At 41.1% G+C, this 18,370-nt stretch overlaps 1 protein-coding gene and 1 pseudogene across 1 annotated transcript in view; one reads left to right on the forward strand and one right to left on the reverse strand.

Annotated features, from left to right (window-relative positions):
* Positions 1-18,370, reverse strand: part of DNAI1 (dynein axonemal intermediate chain 1) — a 67,486-nt gene that overhangs the window by 41,890 nt on the left and 7,226 nt on the right. Inside the window, exons 2-4 of the mRNA XM_043870526.1 lie at positions 3,768-3,800; positions 1,930-2,028; positions 1,687-1,767 (exon numbers count right to left, since the gene is read on the reverse strand). Of these exons, the coding sequence (XP_043726461.1) occupies positions 1,687-1,767; positions 1,930-2,028; positions 3,768-3,800 (213 nt within the window). The remainder of the gene's footprint in view (positions 1-1,686; positions 1,768-1,929; positions 2,029-3,767; positions 3,801-18,370) is intronic.
* Positions 2,228-2,934, forward strand: LOC122709869 (annotated as a pseudogene).

Genomic DNA, 18,370 nt, shown 5'->3' on the forward strand with positions numbered 1-18,370 from the left:
GACCTCTCAAGAAATACACCTGAATTTGTCCCAACCTCTTTGTGGAGGGGGTGCCTACTCAATCTTGAGTAAACAGCAGTGTGTTCACAAAAAAATTCACAAAAACTGGTACACGAACATTCATAGCAGCATTGTTCATAATAGTCAAGAAGCAGAAACAGTCCAAATGTCCATCAATTGGTGGACATTCAATTGAGTAAATGACATATGATATAGTCATATGGTTGAATATTATTTGGCAATAATAATACCAGGACATATTATAGCATGGATGAACCTTGAAAACAGTATGCTAAATGAAAGAAGTTAGTCGCAAAAGATGACATATTATTTGATTTCCCTTGTATGAAATGTCCAGAAGAGGCAAATCCCTAAAGCTGAAAAAGGGATTAGTGATTGCCTAAGGTTGGAAGAAATGGAAAACTAGGGAGTGACAGCTAAGAGGTATGGGGTTGGTTTGGGGGGAAATGAAAACATTCTAGAATTGCTTGTGGTGATAGTTGTATAATCTACAAATATACAAAAAGTCATTGTATTGTACACTTTTAAATGGGTTATTCTATAGTATGTAAAAATTGTATCTCAATAAAACTGTTTTTAAAAAAAGAGAAAGAAACTGTTCATAGTGTGCTATCCCAAAGGAAAAGGACAGGAGAAGGAGGTTTAATTTCCATTGTATATTCATTGCTCTTTCAAATCTTTTGAAGCAAACAACAACAACAACAAAAAATCTTTTGAAACTACTACCATGGGTTTCTAGATTTCTTTTATATATTCAAAACTCTGTATCTGTACGTGTGTATGTATGTATACATACCATTTTTTTAAAGAAGCAGTGTAATGTTGCTTTAGAGTCAATCAAACTAGTTCAAATTTTGCTTTGAATCCTGGCTATGTGACTTTTGTAATTTGTTTCATCTATTTACCCTTGGTTTCCATAAAATGAAGGTAAAAATCGTTCCAATAGCAAAGAAACCTGAGGATTAATGAGATATCCTATGTAAAAGTTCTAATATAGGACCTGACGTTGGTACACTGGCCCCTGGAGACCCAGTGATTGGTGTTAGTGACTAACACATTACATACATTGGAAAAGCACTTTTCCTACCAAATTATTCACTTCAGGGTTCTTGAAAATAGTGGCTCTGCGGGGCACTTAAAACAATGTAATTAGTGAGACCGAAGGAAGATTCGTAAAGAAATTTCAAAAATCTCTAGAAAATGCCATGTAAAATCTCAGGGTTTCAGCCGGAGAACTCACTTTAAAGGTGATTTCTGCAAGAACTGAGAGGCAGGACTTCCCTGGTGGTCCAGTGGTTAAGAATGTGCCTGCCAATGCAGGGGACATGGGTTTGATCCCTTGTCCAGGAAGATCCTACATGCTGTGGAGCAACTAAGCCAGTGAGTCACAGCTACTGAGCCCATATGCCATAATTACTGAAGCCTTTGCCCGAGATCCTATGCTCTGCACCAAGAGAAGCCACTGCAATGAGGAGCCCTCACACCAGAGCTAAAGAGTAGTTCTCCCTCGCTGCAACTAGAGAAAGCCTGCGTGCAGCAACAAAGACCCAGCACAGAAAGAAATAAATTAAAGTTTTTTAAAAAGAGCCGAGGGGCTTTTGCAACATAGCAAGTCACCAAGCCAAGGAGCACCCAGAGGCCTCTACCCCAGAGAGGATGACTTACTTTGAAGCTGTACCTGACGATGTTCTGGGGTGCGTGCGGGTTGTTGGCCGTCAGAATTCGGGTGAACTCCTCCTTCAGCTCCTGAGGGAGAGAAATACCCAGAGGGTCAAATGTAGAGGCCCCCACCCCCTCTGAAGATACCCTGGGATGTAAGCAGACATCTGGCAACCTAGGTTCTGTGCAGAGTCCATCTCCAAGGCTGGAGGTGGTAGAAGGGGTGGGAGTAAGATGCTGCTCACTTACCGCATCAGTCAAATCCAGTTGGTCAGGGGGTTTAACTGTGGCTTTGGACTGTGCCCATTCATCTGTCCCTTCCCCTACTTCAGTCCCTGAGTCTTCATCCTGGACAAAAACCTCACATGAGAAACAAGAGCCTTACCTGCTTAGACAAGCAAGCAGAACTGCAGGGAGCCCTTTCATTCACCATCCTCCCAGAAGCCAAGCTCTGCCCCAAGACATAGAACGCAAAGCATACGAGACAGCACTCATGCAAGGGTCCAAAGGAACTGCTCAGACAAGAGTTCTCATTGCCTGGAGGATCATGGCCACTTCAGTCCTGGGAGTCTGGGTTTAGCCGGAATACTGTGGTGGGTCTTTGGCCCCAGGAGCGAGACCAGAACCCGCTCATTCTTACTGCTTCCCATGCAGCCTGGAAGCTAATAGCCAGGACCAGCTGTGAAAAGGCCCCCAGCCATTCTTTAAGCTACTTCAACTCTGATTCACATTTTGCCTTCCAGTTTGCCACCTTAAGGTTATTCTTACAATAATACTCCCAGTACTTTTTAACTTGAAGCCTCATAGTCCTATCAAAGCCTTGAAGCAAAAAAAATCAGTAAGTAGAAGTTTTCCCCTTCCCTGATAGACAGTTAAATACCTTGCCACAGTGGCCCATGACATATTAAAAAATATTCACCCTCACTAGCAATCAAAGACATGCAAAATAAAACAATGCAATTTTTTCATTATTGAACTGGTGAAGGGCGGTGACCTCTTCCCCATGAGAACACACAGAGGATCTCCTTCATCCCTGTCCAGAAGAGGAGACACAAGAAGAAGCTCCTGGTGCAGAGCTCCAGTTCCTACTTCATGGATGTGAAATGCCCAGGAGTCTATAAAATCACCGCTGTCTTTCGTGAACACGCACAAACAATAGCTTCATGTGCTGGCTGCTCTACTGTCCTCAGCCAGCCTACAGGAGGAACTGCAAAGCTTACAGAAGGATGCTCCTTCAGACAGAGACAGCACTAAAAGCACCCTAAATCCAGATGGATGGGAAACCATCCTAACCAGTGCATTTTGAACACAAAAAACAAGCAAGCAAGCAAAACAAAATGAAACAAAAAAACTGTTTAAAACCAAAGAAAAGCAAACAGACAAAACCAATATTCACTGTTGGCGAGGTTGTGGGAAAATGGGCACTTGTAAATTAGTACAACCTTTCTAAAGAGCAATTTGGAAATATTTATCAAAAGTCTAATAAGTATTGAGTTGGCCAAAGTGTTTGTTTGGGCTTTACCATAAGATGTTAAGGAAAAACTTGAACTATCTTTTTGGCCGACACATTATTTGTACTCTTTGACCCAAATTTCTATATATAGAAATTTATGTTAAGAAAAAAAATAAGGATAGGCCTAAAGATTTAAAAGCATGAATGTTTGTTGGAGGGTTGATCATAATAGTGAAAAAGAGGATATATTTAAATGTCCGACAGTGGGGCATGGTTGAACAAAATTATGGAATGGCCTTAATGAACATAAGGTAAGATATTGTGCATTAATTTAAAATGATTCTATGAAAGTATATTTATTGACAATGGAAAGTACTCTAGTATGCAAAAAGCAGATAGTAAAAGAACATTCAGTTTGACTCCATTTAAAAATAAATACATGTAATTTTTATATGTGCATTGAAATATCTGGGAAGATATAGCATTACATGTTAACTAAGAGGTTTCCCAGAGCGATAGGTTTAAGGGTGATTTTAACATCCTTTTGCTTTTCTTTAAAAAGATATAACTAATATTTCAACAGAAGAAATGCTGTTAGTTTTTTGCTGAGAAACTGCATGGTCTCAGCACTTACTCTCTTCCTCGTTCCTCTGCCTATGTTGATGCTCTGAAAAAAAAACAGAAACAGAAGATAAGTCATAAGTGACTCTCCACAGGAATATCAGAAAGAGAATTACAGGGGGGCTTCTGCCCAAGGACCTCAAAGACAAGCGACACTGAGCTTCCTCAAATCTCACAGTCTTCTCATCAGCAACAGGTGCCCAGCCAAGGAGGCCCAATATCTGAGGCAACCTGATTCCAGCATCAGTGAGACTGATCTCTGAAGAGCAACCGGGTAACTTACTGCCTGGCATTTCTTATCTGCAATTAGCTCAACAAACATTTTAAAAAATCATATACTAAGTGCTCATCTCTGTGCCAGGCATTAAGGGGATTCTGAGGGCAGATTATATTTATAAACAGTTGTTTATGATGAAGGTTTGGGTACTCTGCTGTCTCAGAATATAGCAGGTATTCAAAACACTTATTGAATATATGAATGAATGCCATCAAACCCCTTAGTAATCATGACCCTGGGAAAACGTTTCTCCTCTTGAAGCCTGTTTTCTCATCTACTGTAAGATGCACAAGATTGGATATGATGACCTTCCAGTTCTAGCATGCTAAAATTTTATGTTCCCAAGAGTAGCATGCTTTTTAAAAAAATTATCTATTTACTTATTTATTTTTGACTGTGCTGGGTCCTCGTTGCTGCATGTGGGCTTTTTCTAGTTGTAGAGCATGTGATTTGGCGCACACAGGCTTCAGTAGTTGTGGCACACAGGCTCAGTAATCGGGGCACACAGGTTTAGTTGCTGTGTGGCATGTGGGATCTTCCCAGAACAGGAATCGAATTTGTGTCCTCCGCATTGGCAGGCAGATTCTTAACCACTGGCCCACCAGGGAAGTCCCAAGAGTAGCATGCTGGATTCAACTAGATAAACATTTGTTGAGCATCTACTCATGTGTCAAAGACTAACCTAGGCAGTGAGACAAAGATGAAGAGAGATGAGGTCCCTACCCCTGTTTGCTCAGGGTCCATGGAGGACAGAAGCACGTGATCAGTGCTCATTATTTATTCACTCATTCACTCAGCATGTTCTCTTGAAAGTCTGCTCTGTGCCAGCAGTAGAGACACGTGCCCAGGGTGCTCACGCATGGAGACACCTAGCCAGCCTGGTGTCTGGCTCACTGAGGTAGCTATTTCTCAGCTCAATATCAAAAGACAAGTATGGGTTATCCAAGTGGAGAAAATGTTTTTCAGAAAGGCTGTCCAGAAGAGGAAAACAGCATGTGAAGTGGCAAGAGCAGAACAATAACAGAAACTATAAAATGCTCCACCAAAGAAATAAAACAAGACCCTGCAGTATAGACACTGAACAAATAGTTGTTTCAGGTGATGGAGCAAGAAGGAAATCGGTGGAGACTGGAGATGTGTGTGTCAGGGGAGCGGTAAGCTTGGAAGAAGCAGGTCTAGGCCTTGAAGGAGGGGGCAAGGTAGTCGAGGAACCAAAGGGCACATGTTGGTGACAGCCTGGCACTCCAGGCAGAGACCCTGGCTCCCAGCTCTCGCTGGCCACCTGAGTGATCTTAGACGAGGTCTCTGGGTCCTAGTTTCCCAAATGCAAAGTGAGGGGGTTAGACCGGAAGGACTCTCCCAATTCTTCCATGGCAGGGGCTGTGGAGAGGCTTTGATGGTGGATGGGGAGGGGATTCCAGAGAGTCAGAAGGGCATGTCCTGGCTTAGGCAGGGATTGTTGCTGGGAGGGCAGCAGCAGGATTCAGATTTCTGCCAGGCCGCCTAGGTTTCCTGGGATGGGAACCTTCCTCTGAGGCTAAGCCACATGAGCCAGAAAGCGGCTTTCCTTTGAAGAGCCTCTAATCCCTAAGGTAATGAGATGGAAGCGCCACAATGTCCAACAGTTTTCTGGCCCACGACAGAGCACTGGAGGGCCAACCCCACCCCAGGCTGCCAGCCCTAAATAGGAAACAAGATCCAGTTACCATTGCCCCCCGTAAATATGTCTGTAAAACATTTATCTGGCAATAAAAGAACTGACAAGGCAATTTGAGTGTAATTGTTTTTGGCAGTTGGAAATATTTCAATTAACACTCTGTAAAAGCCACACTATAATAAATGCAAAACAGGCCAATGAAATCAGCTGCAGCCCTGACTTCCCAACCATGACAAAGGAGATTGAATGTCAGGCCACCACCTTGGGCTGTTGGTCTTCCAGAAGGAGAAGCCTGAGGCAGACAAGCCTGTATTCCTGAAAGGTTTCTGAGGGTTCCTCCCAGAAGCTGTCAAACCACAGAAAAAGACAGCCCAAAGTCCCTCATCTGGCCCTCAGAACTCTATCATGCAATCCCGCATCTCCAGTCCAGCCTGCTCTCCCGCCACTCTTGAGATGCAAACCAGCAAGGTATTCACATTTCCTGAGCTTGGCCTCTGCTTTCCCACTCCTGCACCTTTGCTTTTACCATCCCTCCTGCCAAGAATGCCGTCTTCTCCTTCTCCCTCCCTGTTCCTACTCTGTGCGTGCATGCGTGCTAAATCGTGACCCACTCTGCGACCCCACGGACTGTAGCCTGCCAGGCTCCTTTGTCCACGGGATTTTCCAAGCAAGAATACTGGAATGGGTTGCCATTCTTCCCGACCCAGGGATCAAACCTGCGTCCGTTACATCTCCAGCATTGACAGGCAGGCTCTTTACCACTAGCACCACCTGGGAAGCCCTATCTCGGCTCCCACTATCTTGGCCTAACAAAACCCTACCCAGCTAGCCTCTGCTAGTTCCATCATCTAATCATGACCTTTCTCCTACCTCCCTCTATTCTTTCTGTCTGCACTCTGAGCAGGGATCTGCCCTGTCTCACATCACCACCATTAGCATTGGCTGTGGAGAGATGAAGGACTAAATATAACTTCAAATACTCCGTTGTCTCCAGGTTTTGTTCTGCAAAAGGGGACAGAATTATGAAAAGAAACATGAAAATGCAGCGCACATCGGAGGCAGCCAAGCGATCCCAGCAAGGGAGAGGCCCCATTCTAAAACACTGACCAAAGAAGACCCTCTACTCTTGGACGCGGCATTTCAGTCATTCTGTGAAGTCAAGGGAGGAGCCCGTGAAGGAGTGGTGCCCCCGCCCCCACCACCAGGCCACCAGGGCAATCAGAGTAATTGATGATCAATGGGATAACAGATTTCCCAGCCTGAACTCCTTCATAGTAAAGCACTTTTCTATTTTCACTGTTAAGAGATTTTAGTGTGAGCATCCTGAAGGCAGGAACTGGTAATGACCCCACCACCTAGAGGCTACTTCTCAGCTCTCTTACAGGACCTGGCATTGCTGAGGGCTTCCTTGCTCCTGCTAGAAACTTCTCCACCCCCAATAGTTCTTTCTCAACATCCTTGATCCCTCCAGGAACGGGCGCTTGACCCCCTCGTCTTCTGTATCTACACATTCTCCTGGGTGCTCTTATGCCCACCCACAGGTTCATCTTCTTCTTTGTCTTGAAGCTCAAATGACAAAGCTTAGATTTTCAAATTTGTGACAGAGTACTCAAACTCAGTATCTTAAAAAATCAACCTCATTGTGTTCTTTTTACACCCCAACCATCATCTTTTTTTTCCACTCCAAACTTCCATCTCCTCTAGTATTTCCGATCTCACTCAAGTGTACGACCATTCAAGCACCCAGGTTGGAAACTGGGAGCCATCAGTCACCTGTCTTTCCCTCATCCTTTTACTAGCATCATATTTCTAAGTCTAACAATTCTATCACTTTAATATCTTTTATAACTATCCTCTCCATTCATATCCCCCTTTAATTCAAGTCCTTACTCCCTCTTGCCAAACTACATTTGATTACCCTAACTCCACTTTCTCTCCACTCTCATAATTATATCTATCACCATTTTCAGCTATTGAGCACTGACCCTGAGCCAGTCATTTACTAAGCAATTTATGTACATGATCTCCTTTAATCTCCATAAACATCCTGTGGGGAAGGATTATAACATCATTATTCCTGTTTTACAGATGAGGACCCTGAGGCATAGCAAAATGAAGCAACTGACCCAGAGCTGACCAGAACATGAACCCAAACTCTTAATCACTGTAAGTAATCTTCTTAAAACGTAAACTTGATCACTCTCCTACTTTAAAGCCTCTAAGGGCTCTCCGTCACTCACGAGTGGAATCCCCAAATCCCTAACATGGCATCCACCACATCTCCAACTCTTTTCCTGCCACAGCCATGGAAGGGTGCTTTGAAAAAGAAAGTTCAATGTAACAGATGATTATTATTGCCACCTACTGGGCATCTGGGGCTTCCCAGGTGGCGCTAGTGGTAACTTGCCTGCCAATGCAGGAGATATAAGAGAAACAGGTTCTTCTCCTGGCTAGGGAAGATCTCCTGGAGGAGGGGGCATGGAAACCCACTCCAGTATTCTTGCCTGGAGAATCCCATGGACAGAGGAGCCTGGCAGGCTATAGTCCATGGGGTTGCAAAAAGTCAGACACAACTGAAGCCACTTAGCTCACACCGGGCATTTATCTGCACTTAGACTTGTTTTGGGGCTTCCCAGGTGGCGCGAGTGGTAAATATCCCCCCTGCCAATGCAGGAGACATAAGAGGTGCTCTAGCTCTGGGTCAGGAAGATCCCCTGGAGGAGGGCATGGCAACCCACTCCAGGATTCTTACCTGGAGAATCCTACGGACAGAGGAGCATAGGGTCACAAAGAATTGGACATGACTGAAGCAAGCGAGCACGCACGCAGACTTGTTTTGATACACGACATACTGCACAGTGTAAGCAATCCAGCTGTCCCTGAATATATTTTAGGGGTAAGTCAGGAGATCAAAACTTCTTAAACTGATCCCTATTATGAAGATATTATTTTAAAAGCAAGTATGTGCTCAGATGTATCCATGGGGCCCAAATATGGGCTTTGAAGTCAACCATACCTGGCTTGAGTCCCTTCTCTGCCATCCGCTAGGCAAGTTACTTGTCTCCTCAGTATCCTTATCTCTTAAATGGGCATCATACCAATGCCCTCTGAAGGCAATCATAGCCCATAGTTATGAGGATTCAATGAGTCAATGTACATAAAGTGCAAATTGCAGTGCCTGGCCGGTTAAGGCCGGGCCCAGTGAAGGACTGCCGGTAGTGTTATTATTCCCACTTACACACCCTGCTCTGCCCTAGCCATGCAGGATCTGTCTGTCCCTTTGCTTACTAGGAAGCACTTACTCTAGGGATGACTACAAGTCTTCAGCAGCTCACATGTCTACCCAAGAGTTCCTTGATGAAATGTGTTCTTTTCTGGAAAGAGCAGCTCTTTGAAGCGTGCAAACCCACAGACACTGAATCCTCCTTCCTGGGGCCCCAGGAGATTTTGTTCACCATTTCAGTTGTCTTGGTCCTTATTTTAAAACTCCCTAACAGGTTTCCATTAAGCTAAAGTGAAACTAAATACCTCACCAGCTTGCAGTTTCCGTTTCTAAAAGGGTAAAAGCTCTTAGTCCCAAAGGAACAGTAATTTACCAACAAATCTTCCTCCAGCTTCACTGACTGCATTTCAAATCCCTGAGCCTAGTGCAAGCACCCAGAAGGTGCTCAGTAAGTATGGTTGAAGGAGATCTCAAAATTTTGAAACACTAGGTGAGAGTTCCTTGGATAGCAAGATCAAACCAGTCAATCCTAAAGGAAATCAACCCTGAATATTCATTGGAAGGCCTGATGCTGAAGCTCCAATACTTTGACCACCTGATGCAGAAAGCCAACCCACTGGAAAAAGAGCCTGATGCTGGGAAAGATCGAGGGCAGGAGGAGAAGGAGGCAACAGAGGATGAGATGGTTGGCTGGCATCACCAACTCAATGGGCAAGTTTGAGCAAACTCCAGGAGATGGTGAAGGACAGGGAAGCCTGTTGTGCTTCCATGGGGTCACAAAGAATATAACACGACTTAGTGACTAAACAACAACAAAGATAAACGCTAACAGGTACTATCATACACTATTGCGGGCATGCCAACTCATGCAGGGTTAATTGGCAATACCTGCCAAAATCTCAAATGCATATACATCTCAACTCAGCAACTCTGCCTTTTTGAATTTTTCCTATATAAATACTATAGTATTTATATATATACTGTATCTATATGCATACTATATGCATAAGTATACTTATGCATACTATAATACATATGCATAAGATGTATGTACAAAACTGCTCACTGCAGCCTTTTGGTAATATTTCAAAAATGGGGGAAAAAAAACTAAATATTCATCGATAGGGGCCTAGTGAAATACATTATGGTATAGCCATTCAATGGGATGGTATGTATATTTTTAAAAGAATGAGAAAAAAGAAAAAAAAAAGAATAAGGTAACTTTTATGTATTGTTACGTAAAGCCTCCAAGCTTTTTTTTTTTTTTTTAAATAAACAAGCAAGTTACATAAACAGATGACCCATCATCTTACTGTAAGAATTTATGCACACATGAAATTTCTGGAAGAATAATATAGATTCCGTTGAGAGTGGTTTGGTCCAGGGAATGTGACTCGGGAGTTGCAGGGAAGGGAAAAAATGCAGTTTACCTTATACTCATTCTCATGGTTTTAATATTTTAAATGTAAATGTGCATTAGTTTTATAATTTAAAATGCTAATTAAGAATTTTAAAAGTTAATACAGTTAAAGAGGGTAGTTTTGGGTTTTTTTTTCCCCCTATTAATGCAGTGTTAGCATAGCGCTCAGAATGCAGAAAAAGGAACATGAGACCAAATTCATGCTTCCCTGGAAGACCAAGAGGGAAGAAGCCAAAGCTATGGGCCTCTTCCCAAATAAGGCTAGAGACAGCAAGGCAGGGTAGGGTTTAAAACCTGAAGCTCTAGTGTAAGCCGGGCTGGATTCCTGATTCTGTCACCAACTACATGTGCGACCTTGAGCAAGGTATTTATGTCCTAATCCTCATTCTCTCATTTATAAGGCAGAGAAAAATATTAGTACTTTCCTTAGATTTGCTGTGAGGATAAAATACAACAATGCATGATGAGAACCTTACTCAGAGCCCAGCACTCAGTAAGCCCTCAAGTACCAGAGGCAGTGTTATTACTTTATTATTATATCATGGTCTGCTGTGCATGCCGACTGAGTCTCAATCTGAGGGCATTTATTGAATAGTTGAAAAGTGTGTTGTCCAGGTCCTATGAAATTCTGGTCAGAAAGGAAGCTATAAATCTCAGGGTGTACAGCAGAGAGATGAAACTAAAAAAACTTTCCCTTTATAAAGCATCTTTCAGTTTACTGAACACTTTGAAGTACATAATCTCATTTGGCCTTTATTCTTATCTTTGTGGGTGGATGCTGAATCTTCTAAGAAAATTAGAGATATCGAGAGAACATTTCATGTAAAGATGGGCACAATTAAGGGCAGAAATGGTATGCACCTAACAGAAGCAGAAGATATTAAGAAGAGGTGGCAAGAATACACAGAAGAACTATACAAAAAAGGTCTTCATGACCCAGATAATCATGATGGTGTGATCACTCACCTAGAGCCAGACATCCTGGAATGTGAAGTCAAGTGGGCCTTAGGAAGCATCACTACGAACAAAGCTAGTGGAGGTCATGGAATTCCAGTTGAGCTATTTCAAATCCTAAAAGATTATGCTGTGAAAGTGCTGCACTCAATATGTCAGCAAATTTGGAAAACTCAGCAGTGGCCAAAGGACTGGAAAAGGTCAGTCTTCATTCCAATCCCTAAGAAAGGCAATGCCAAAGAATGCTCAAACTACTGCACAATTGCACTCATCTCACACGCTAGTAAAGTAATGCTCAAAATTCTCCAAGCCGGACTTCAACAATACGTGAACTGTGAACTTCCAGATGTTCAAGCTGGATTTAGAAAAGGCAGAGGAACCAGAGATCAAATTGCCAACATCCACTGGATCATCAAAAAAGCAAGAGAGTTCCAGAAAAACATCTACATCTGCTTTATTGACCATGCCAAAGCCTTTGACTGTGGATCACAATAAACTGAAAGAGAAAAATCTGAAAATTGGAAAATCTGAAAGAGATGGGAATACCAGACCACCTGACCTGCCTCTTGAGAAACCTGTATGCAGGTCAGGAAGCAACAGTTAGAACTGGACATGGAACAACAGACTGGTTCCAAATAGGAAAACGAGTACGTCAAGGCTGTATATTGTCACCCTGCTTATTTAACTTATATGCAGACTACATCATGAGAAATGCTGGGCTGGATGAAGCACAAGCTGGAATCAAGATTGCCGGGAAAAATATCAATAACCTCAGATATGCAGATGACACCACCCTTATGGCAGAAAGTGAAGAAGAACTAAAGAGTCTCTTGATGAAAGTGAAAGAGGAGAGTGAAAAAGTTGGCTTAAAGCTCAACATTCAGAAAACAAAGATTATGGCATCCGGTCCCATCACTTCATGGCAAATAGATGGAGAAACAGTGGAAACAGTGACAGACTTTATTTTGGGGGGCTCCAAAATCACTGCAGATGGTGACTGCAGCCATGAAATTAAAAGATGCTTGCTCCTTGGAAGGAAAGTTATGACCAACCTAGACAGCATACTAAAAAGCAGAGATATTACTTTGCCAACAAAGGTCCATCTAGTCAAGGCTATGGTTTTTCCAGTGGTCATGTGTGGATGTGAGAGTTGGACTATGAAGAAAGCTGAGCGCTGAAGAATTGATGCTTTTGAACTATGGTGTTGGAGAAGACTCTTGAGAGTCCCTTGGACTGCAAAGAGATCCAACCAGTCCATCCTAAAGGAAATCAGTCCTGAATGTTCATTGGAAAGACTGATATTGAAGCTGAAACTCCAATATTTTGGCCACCTCATGCGAACAGCTGACTCATTTGAAAAGACCCTGATGCTGGGAAAGAAGGCAGGAGGAGAAGGGGATGACAGATGATGAGATGGTTGGATGGCATCACCGACTCAATGGACATGAGTTTGAGTAAACTCTGGGGGTTGGTGATGGACAGGGATGCCTGGTGTGCTGTAGTCCATGGGGTCGCAAGGAGTCGACACGACTGAGCAACAAAGAGAGTTGAATCTTGTCAGCTTCTTTTCTGAATCTACTATGAGGTTGTCACATGGTTTTTCCCCCTTTTTTCTGTCAATGTGAAGAAATATATTGATTGAGTTTTTAATGTTGAGCTAACTTTGTCTTATTGAAATAAACCTCATTTGGTCTGATATATTATTTTTTTAATACATTACTGGAACAGATTTGCTAATATTTTGTCAGATTTTTTTGCATTTATATTCATGAAGGATGTTGTCTATCCTCTCTTCTTATAATAGTTTTGATTTTGATATTAGAATTATACTGACATCAAGTAAATTGGAACTTGTACCCTTCTCTGTATAAGATTGGTGTTATATTTATTCCTGACATATCTGATAAAATTCATCAGTGAAACCCATTTGGCCTGGAGTTTCTTTGTGGGAACATTTTAAATTATGAATTCAATTTCTTTAAATAGATATGGTCTTCATATTTTCCATTTTTTGGTGTGTTAAGGCAATCTGTGTTTTTCAATAAATTTGTCCATTCCATTTACATTGTTGAATTTATTGCCATAAAGTTGTTGATAATATCAATTTATTACCCTTTTTAATGTCTGTACAATCTGTAGTGATATCACATTTTTCATTCCTGTTATTGGCTATTGTGTTTTCTTTTTTTCTTGATGAACCAAGCTTGCTAAGTTTTATCAATTTTATCAATCTTTTCAATGAACCAACTTCTGACTTTGTTAATTTTCTCTATTGTTTTTCTCATTGTTTCTATGAAACAATAAGATAAATGAATAAATTAATAAAAGAAAGGGAATCGATGAAATAGATTTTGCTTCTGTTATTCTGAATTTAATTTGCTCATCTTTTTCTATTTTCTTAAGGTAGAAACTTAGAACATTGATTTTAAATCTTTTTTCTTTTCTGAAATAGGCATTTAAAACTATACATTTTTATTAAGTCCAACTTCAGCATGACCCCACAATTTGTGATGTTTTATTTTCATTGTTGTTGTTTAGTCACTATCTCATGTCCAACTCTTTTGCAACCCCATGGACTATAGACTGCCAGGCTCCTCTGTCCATGGGATTTCCCAGGCAAGAATACTGGAGTGGGTTGCCATTTCCTTCTCCAGGGGATCTTCCCAACCCAGGGATCAAACCCCCATCTACTGCATTGGCAGGCGGATTCTTTACCACTGAGCCATCTGGGAAGCCCATCCAATTAAAAGTGTTTTGTAATTTCCTTTGTTTTTGTTTTTTACATTTAGAAGTACATTCATCAATTCTTAAATATTTGGGGATTTGCTATTTATGATTAATTTAATTTCATTTTGGTCAAACTATTCCTAGTATACTGAGATTCTTTCTGTCATGGATTGATGTTGAATTTGAATTGAATGAAAACCTGTAAGGTATTAATATTTTGAAGTGTATTGAGACTCACTGTACGTCCCAGTGTATGGTCTATTTTTTTTTTTTTTAACGTTCTGCCGTTCTTGGGTTCTATAAACGTTAATTAGGTCAAGTTGGTTAACAGATCTACATATCTCAACTGAGCGAAAAGTGTTAAAATCTCCAGCTATCATTGTGTCCTTTATATTTCTCCATTTAGCTCTGGTCAGTTTTTGGTTGATGTATTTTGAAGTGCTATTAGTAGGTACATACACATTTGAGATTTCATATCACCTCTTGAATTGATCTTTTATCATTATGAAATGTCCCTATTTTTCTTCGGAAATACTTTTTGTCTTGGAGCCTACTTAGCTCTGATAATACTATAGTCATGCAGCTTTCTTATGCTTGCTACTTGCATGGTATGTTTCACCACACTTCTATTTTTCAAACTTTCTATGTCTTTACACTTAAACTATACTTCTTACAAGCAGCATAAAGTTGGGTCTTGCTTATTTTCCCTCCTAGCTTGATAAACTCTTCCTTTTAATCGAAAGTATTGGTGTGGTTGTCTTTACCATTCTCCCCTTTGTTTTCTATTTTTCATCTGCTTTTTCCTCTGTTCATCTTCTCCCTTCTTTTATGTTAGTTGAGGTTTTTAGTATTTCATTTTATTTTCTCTGTTGGATTTTTAGCTGTGCCTTTTTGTATTACTTTCTAGTGGTTACTCTAAGGTTTATTTATTTATTTTTTTCATTTATTTTTATTATGCTCTAAGGTTTATAGTATGTACTTTAAACTGGTCGTAGTCTATTAAGAATAAATAACATACCACTTCATATTTAGCAAAGTAATAACCTTATCACAACTTAATTCCATTTATCACCACAACCTCATCTTTGAGGTTGTTGTTACCTATTTTATTTCTATATACATTATAAGTTTTAGCTTACAGTGGTGTTATTTTCATTTTAAACAGTCATATGCCTCTTAAGAAAATTAATAGAAGCTAAAAATATCTAGTATTTTATCTTTAGGCTCATATTTACTATTACTAGTACTTTTGGGGCCTTCCCACAGACAGAGCTTCCATCAGGTGTTATTTTCCCTCTGCTGAAAGAACTTCTTTCCATACTTCTTTTGTTTTTTTTAAGATTTATTTGGCTGTGACAGGTCTTATTACATTATGGCTTATGCATTTGGCTCTCCCATGCAGACGTAGGAGAAGAGGGGATTCTTCCCCAACCAGGTCAGACCCATGTCCCTTCCACTGCAAGGCAAATTCTTAACCTCTGCAACACCAGGGAAGTCCTGCTTTCTGTACTTCTTGTAGTGAAGGTCTGTTGATGACAAAGTTTGTCAGTTTTAGTTTATCTGAAAATGTATTTACATAAAACTCTGCCTTTTGAGGGATATTTCTGTTGGACATAGAATTCTGGCTTGATGGGAATTTTCTTTCAGTGCATTAACTATGACATTCCATTGTCTTCTGACTGCTTTTGTTTACAACGGGAAGTCAGTCACCATCCTAGTATTCCATTCTGTTCATTGTGTCATTTTTCTCTGGTTACTTTCAAGATTTTATTTTTATTCTTGGCATTCAGTTTTTTGATTGTGAGCAACCTACCTTTGATTTTCCTTGATTTATCCTGCTTCAGGCTCATTGAACCTCTGCTAATAATATGTTTTCCACCAAATTTAAGAAATTTTTGACAATTATTTTTTTTAACTACTTTCCCTCTCCTCTTCTTCTTTCTGGGATTCCAGTTACTTACAAGTTACAGATACAAATATGACATATTCCCACAGGTCACTAAGGCTCTTTATTGTTTCTAATCTTGTTTTTCTCTGTTTTTCAGATTAGATAATTTCAATGGTCCATCTTCACATTTACTATTAGGACTAGCCAATAAATTTTCATTTCTGATATTTATTTTTCTATTGTTTCCATTTTGGAGGCTTAGATTCCCCATCCTTTAAGACAATACATTTTTTAGTCCATAAATGTATTTTAACAACTGCTTTCAAGCCATTGCCTACTAATCCCAACATTGGATATCACTGGTATCACGGTGCTCTCCTTCGGATCTCTCTCCCTGAGCCGTGATCAAGAAATTGACCCAAGAACTTCCCTGGTGGTCCAGTGGCTAAGACTCCATGCTCCCAGTGCAGGTGGCCCAGGTTCAGTCCCTGGTCAGGCACGATGCAACTAACAGTTCATATTTCACAGCTAAAGATCCTGCATGCCACACCTAAAAGAGGGCATATGGCGCAACTAAGACCCAGTGCAGCCAAAAAAATGAATAAGTATTAGTTAATTAATGATACATTTGAAAAAAGAGTTTAAAAAGAGAAGAAACTGACCCAAGGCAGAAAGCAAAGGTAAACATGTGACTCATGTTTGGGTGTTCTTCCCTTAAGATTGGGCGAGTACCTAAACCAGCTGCTTCACATATTGTGTCCAGGATTACGGGCTGTTCATAGTGGGATGGTGAGTCCAGTATGAAATGCTCCATCATGGCCACAATATATTTCCTATGTCAAGGTCTTTAAAAATTATGCATAGTGTGATGCATTTAAAAATTCATTGTAGAAATGTGCTATTAAAAAAAAAAAAAAAAAACTCTTTAAGTAAAAGGCTTTTGTAAAGGACAGAACCTTTTGTAATGTAAATATCGGCCCTGAATGGAAGCAACCAGTTGGAAAATATCTGAGGCCCTTTCCGAAGGTATGAGAAAGACTTACCAGAAGCAATGTAGAAGTTACTTTCAATAAAGCAGGTTATATCCTGCACCGGAGGAGCCAAGGAAAGACAATACCTCCTTCTAAGGGAAATTGCCCTGCTTCACAGCTTTGGCGCCTTAGAGAGTCATAGGACCTTATCCCTCCTTGATGCAGTCTAGCATCAACAGGTAAGCTGAGGACAATCAGATTTCTTCTCCAAGGGTTTGAATTGGGACCACAGAGAGAACTGGTGGAGGGATGTAGATAGTGATGGAGACCTTTTACGGGACAGAAGAGGCCAGAGTAGCCATGATGAGCTGAAAACACAGTAAGTTATGAGGGAGCTGAAACCATAGAAAAGTTGACTGCTTGGGAAATGAAAATAGGGAATGAAATATAGTTGCTAAGAAAAGTACAGAGGGGACTTCCCTGGTGGTCCAGTGGTTAAGAACCTGCCTTGCGATGTAGGGGATGTGGGTTCAATCCCTGGGCAGGGAACTAAGATCCCACATGTTACGGAGCAACTAAAGCCCATGTGCCACAACTACGAAAGATCCTGTGTGACACAACGAGGATTCCGTGTGCCTCAACTAAGACCCAGTGCAGGCAAATACATAAATATTAAAAAGAAGAAGAAAAGTAGAGAAGCTATGAGAGACGTGGAGGAAGAAATTAGTACCAATATCTTTTCAGAACAAAGAGTTTTCTGAGTCTAATTCTAGGCTACCTATGTATTTATAATATCTACCCACAAACCCCTAAATATACACCTTCCTCTCCACCCATCCCACCTTGTATTTGAGGTAACATAAGTGAGCCTCTATTCTTTGCCATTTACAGAGCTTAGCTAAAGGCACATATATTGTGCCTTACAGTTTACCAGGCTCATAAAGGGCAGAAGTTGGATAGGCTCAGGCATTCCAGGCAGAGGGAACAGAATCATTAACAAAGACGCAGGGACCTGGATCCAAGTGTCTGTCCAGGGGTTAGCAGATTTGTTTTATCCATTTGTATTCCAATTTGTTCCAAAGCAAGATTTGAGGCTGAATATATGACACATGGAAAAAATAAGTAACTGAGAAAATGGATGTCTGATAGGAATAGAAATAGGAAAAGAAGGTTAATGTCAGGAGTGGGGTCCCTAAAAAAATTAACAGAATTGGGTGCTTTGACTAAAACAAAGGAGGCATGAGTTGCTTCTTCTGCAGGCCTACAAGGAAAAGTTAGGGTTCAGAGTATTGCAGTACATACCTTTCCATCAGACTTCCAGGGTGGCGCTAGTGATAAAGAACCTCCCTGCCAATGCAGGAGAGGTAAGAGATGTGGGTTCAATCCCTGGGTTAGGAAGATCCCCTGGAGGAGGGCTTGGCAACCCACTCCAGGTTTCTTGCCTGGAGAATCCCACAGACAGAGAAACCTGGCAGGCTACAGTCCATAGGGTCACAGTC

Source organism: Cervus elaphus, chromosome 16 (assembly GCF_910594005.1).
Source record: "Cervus elaphus chromosome 16, mCerEla1.1, whole genome shotgun sequence".
Taxonomy (NCBI): domain Eukaryota; kingdom Metazoa; phylum Chordata; class Mammalia; order Artiodactyla; family Cervidae; genus Cervus; species Cervus elaphus.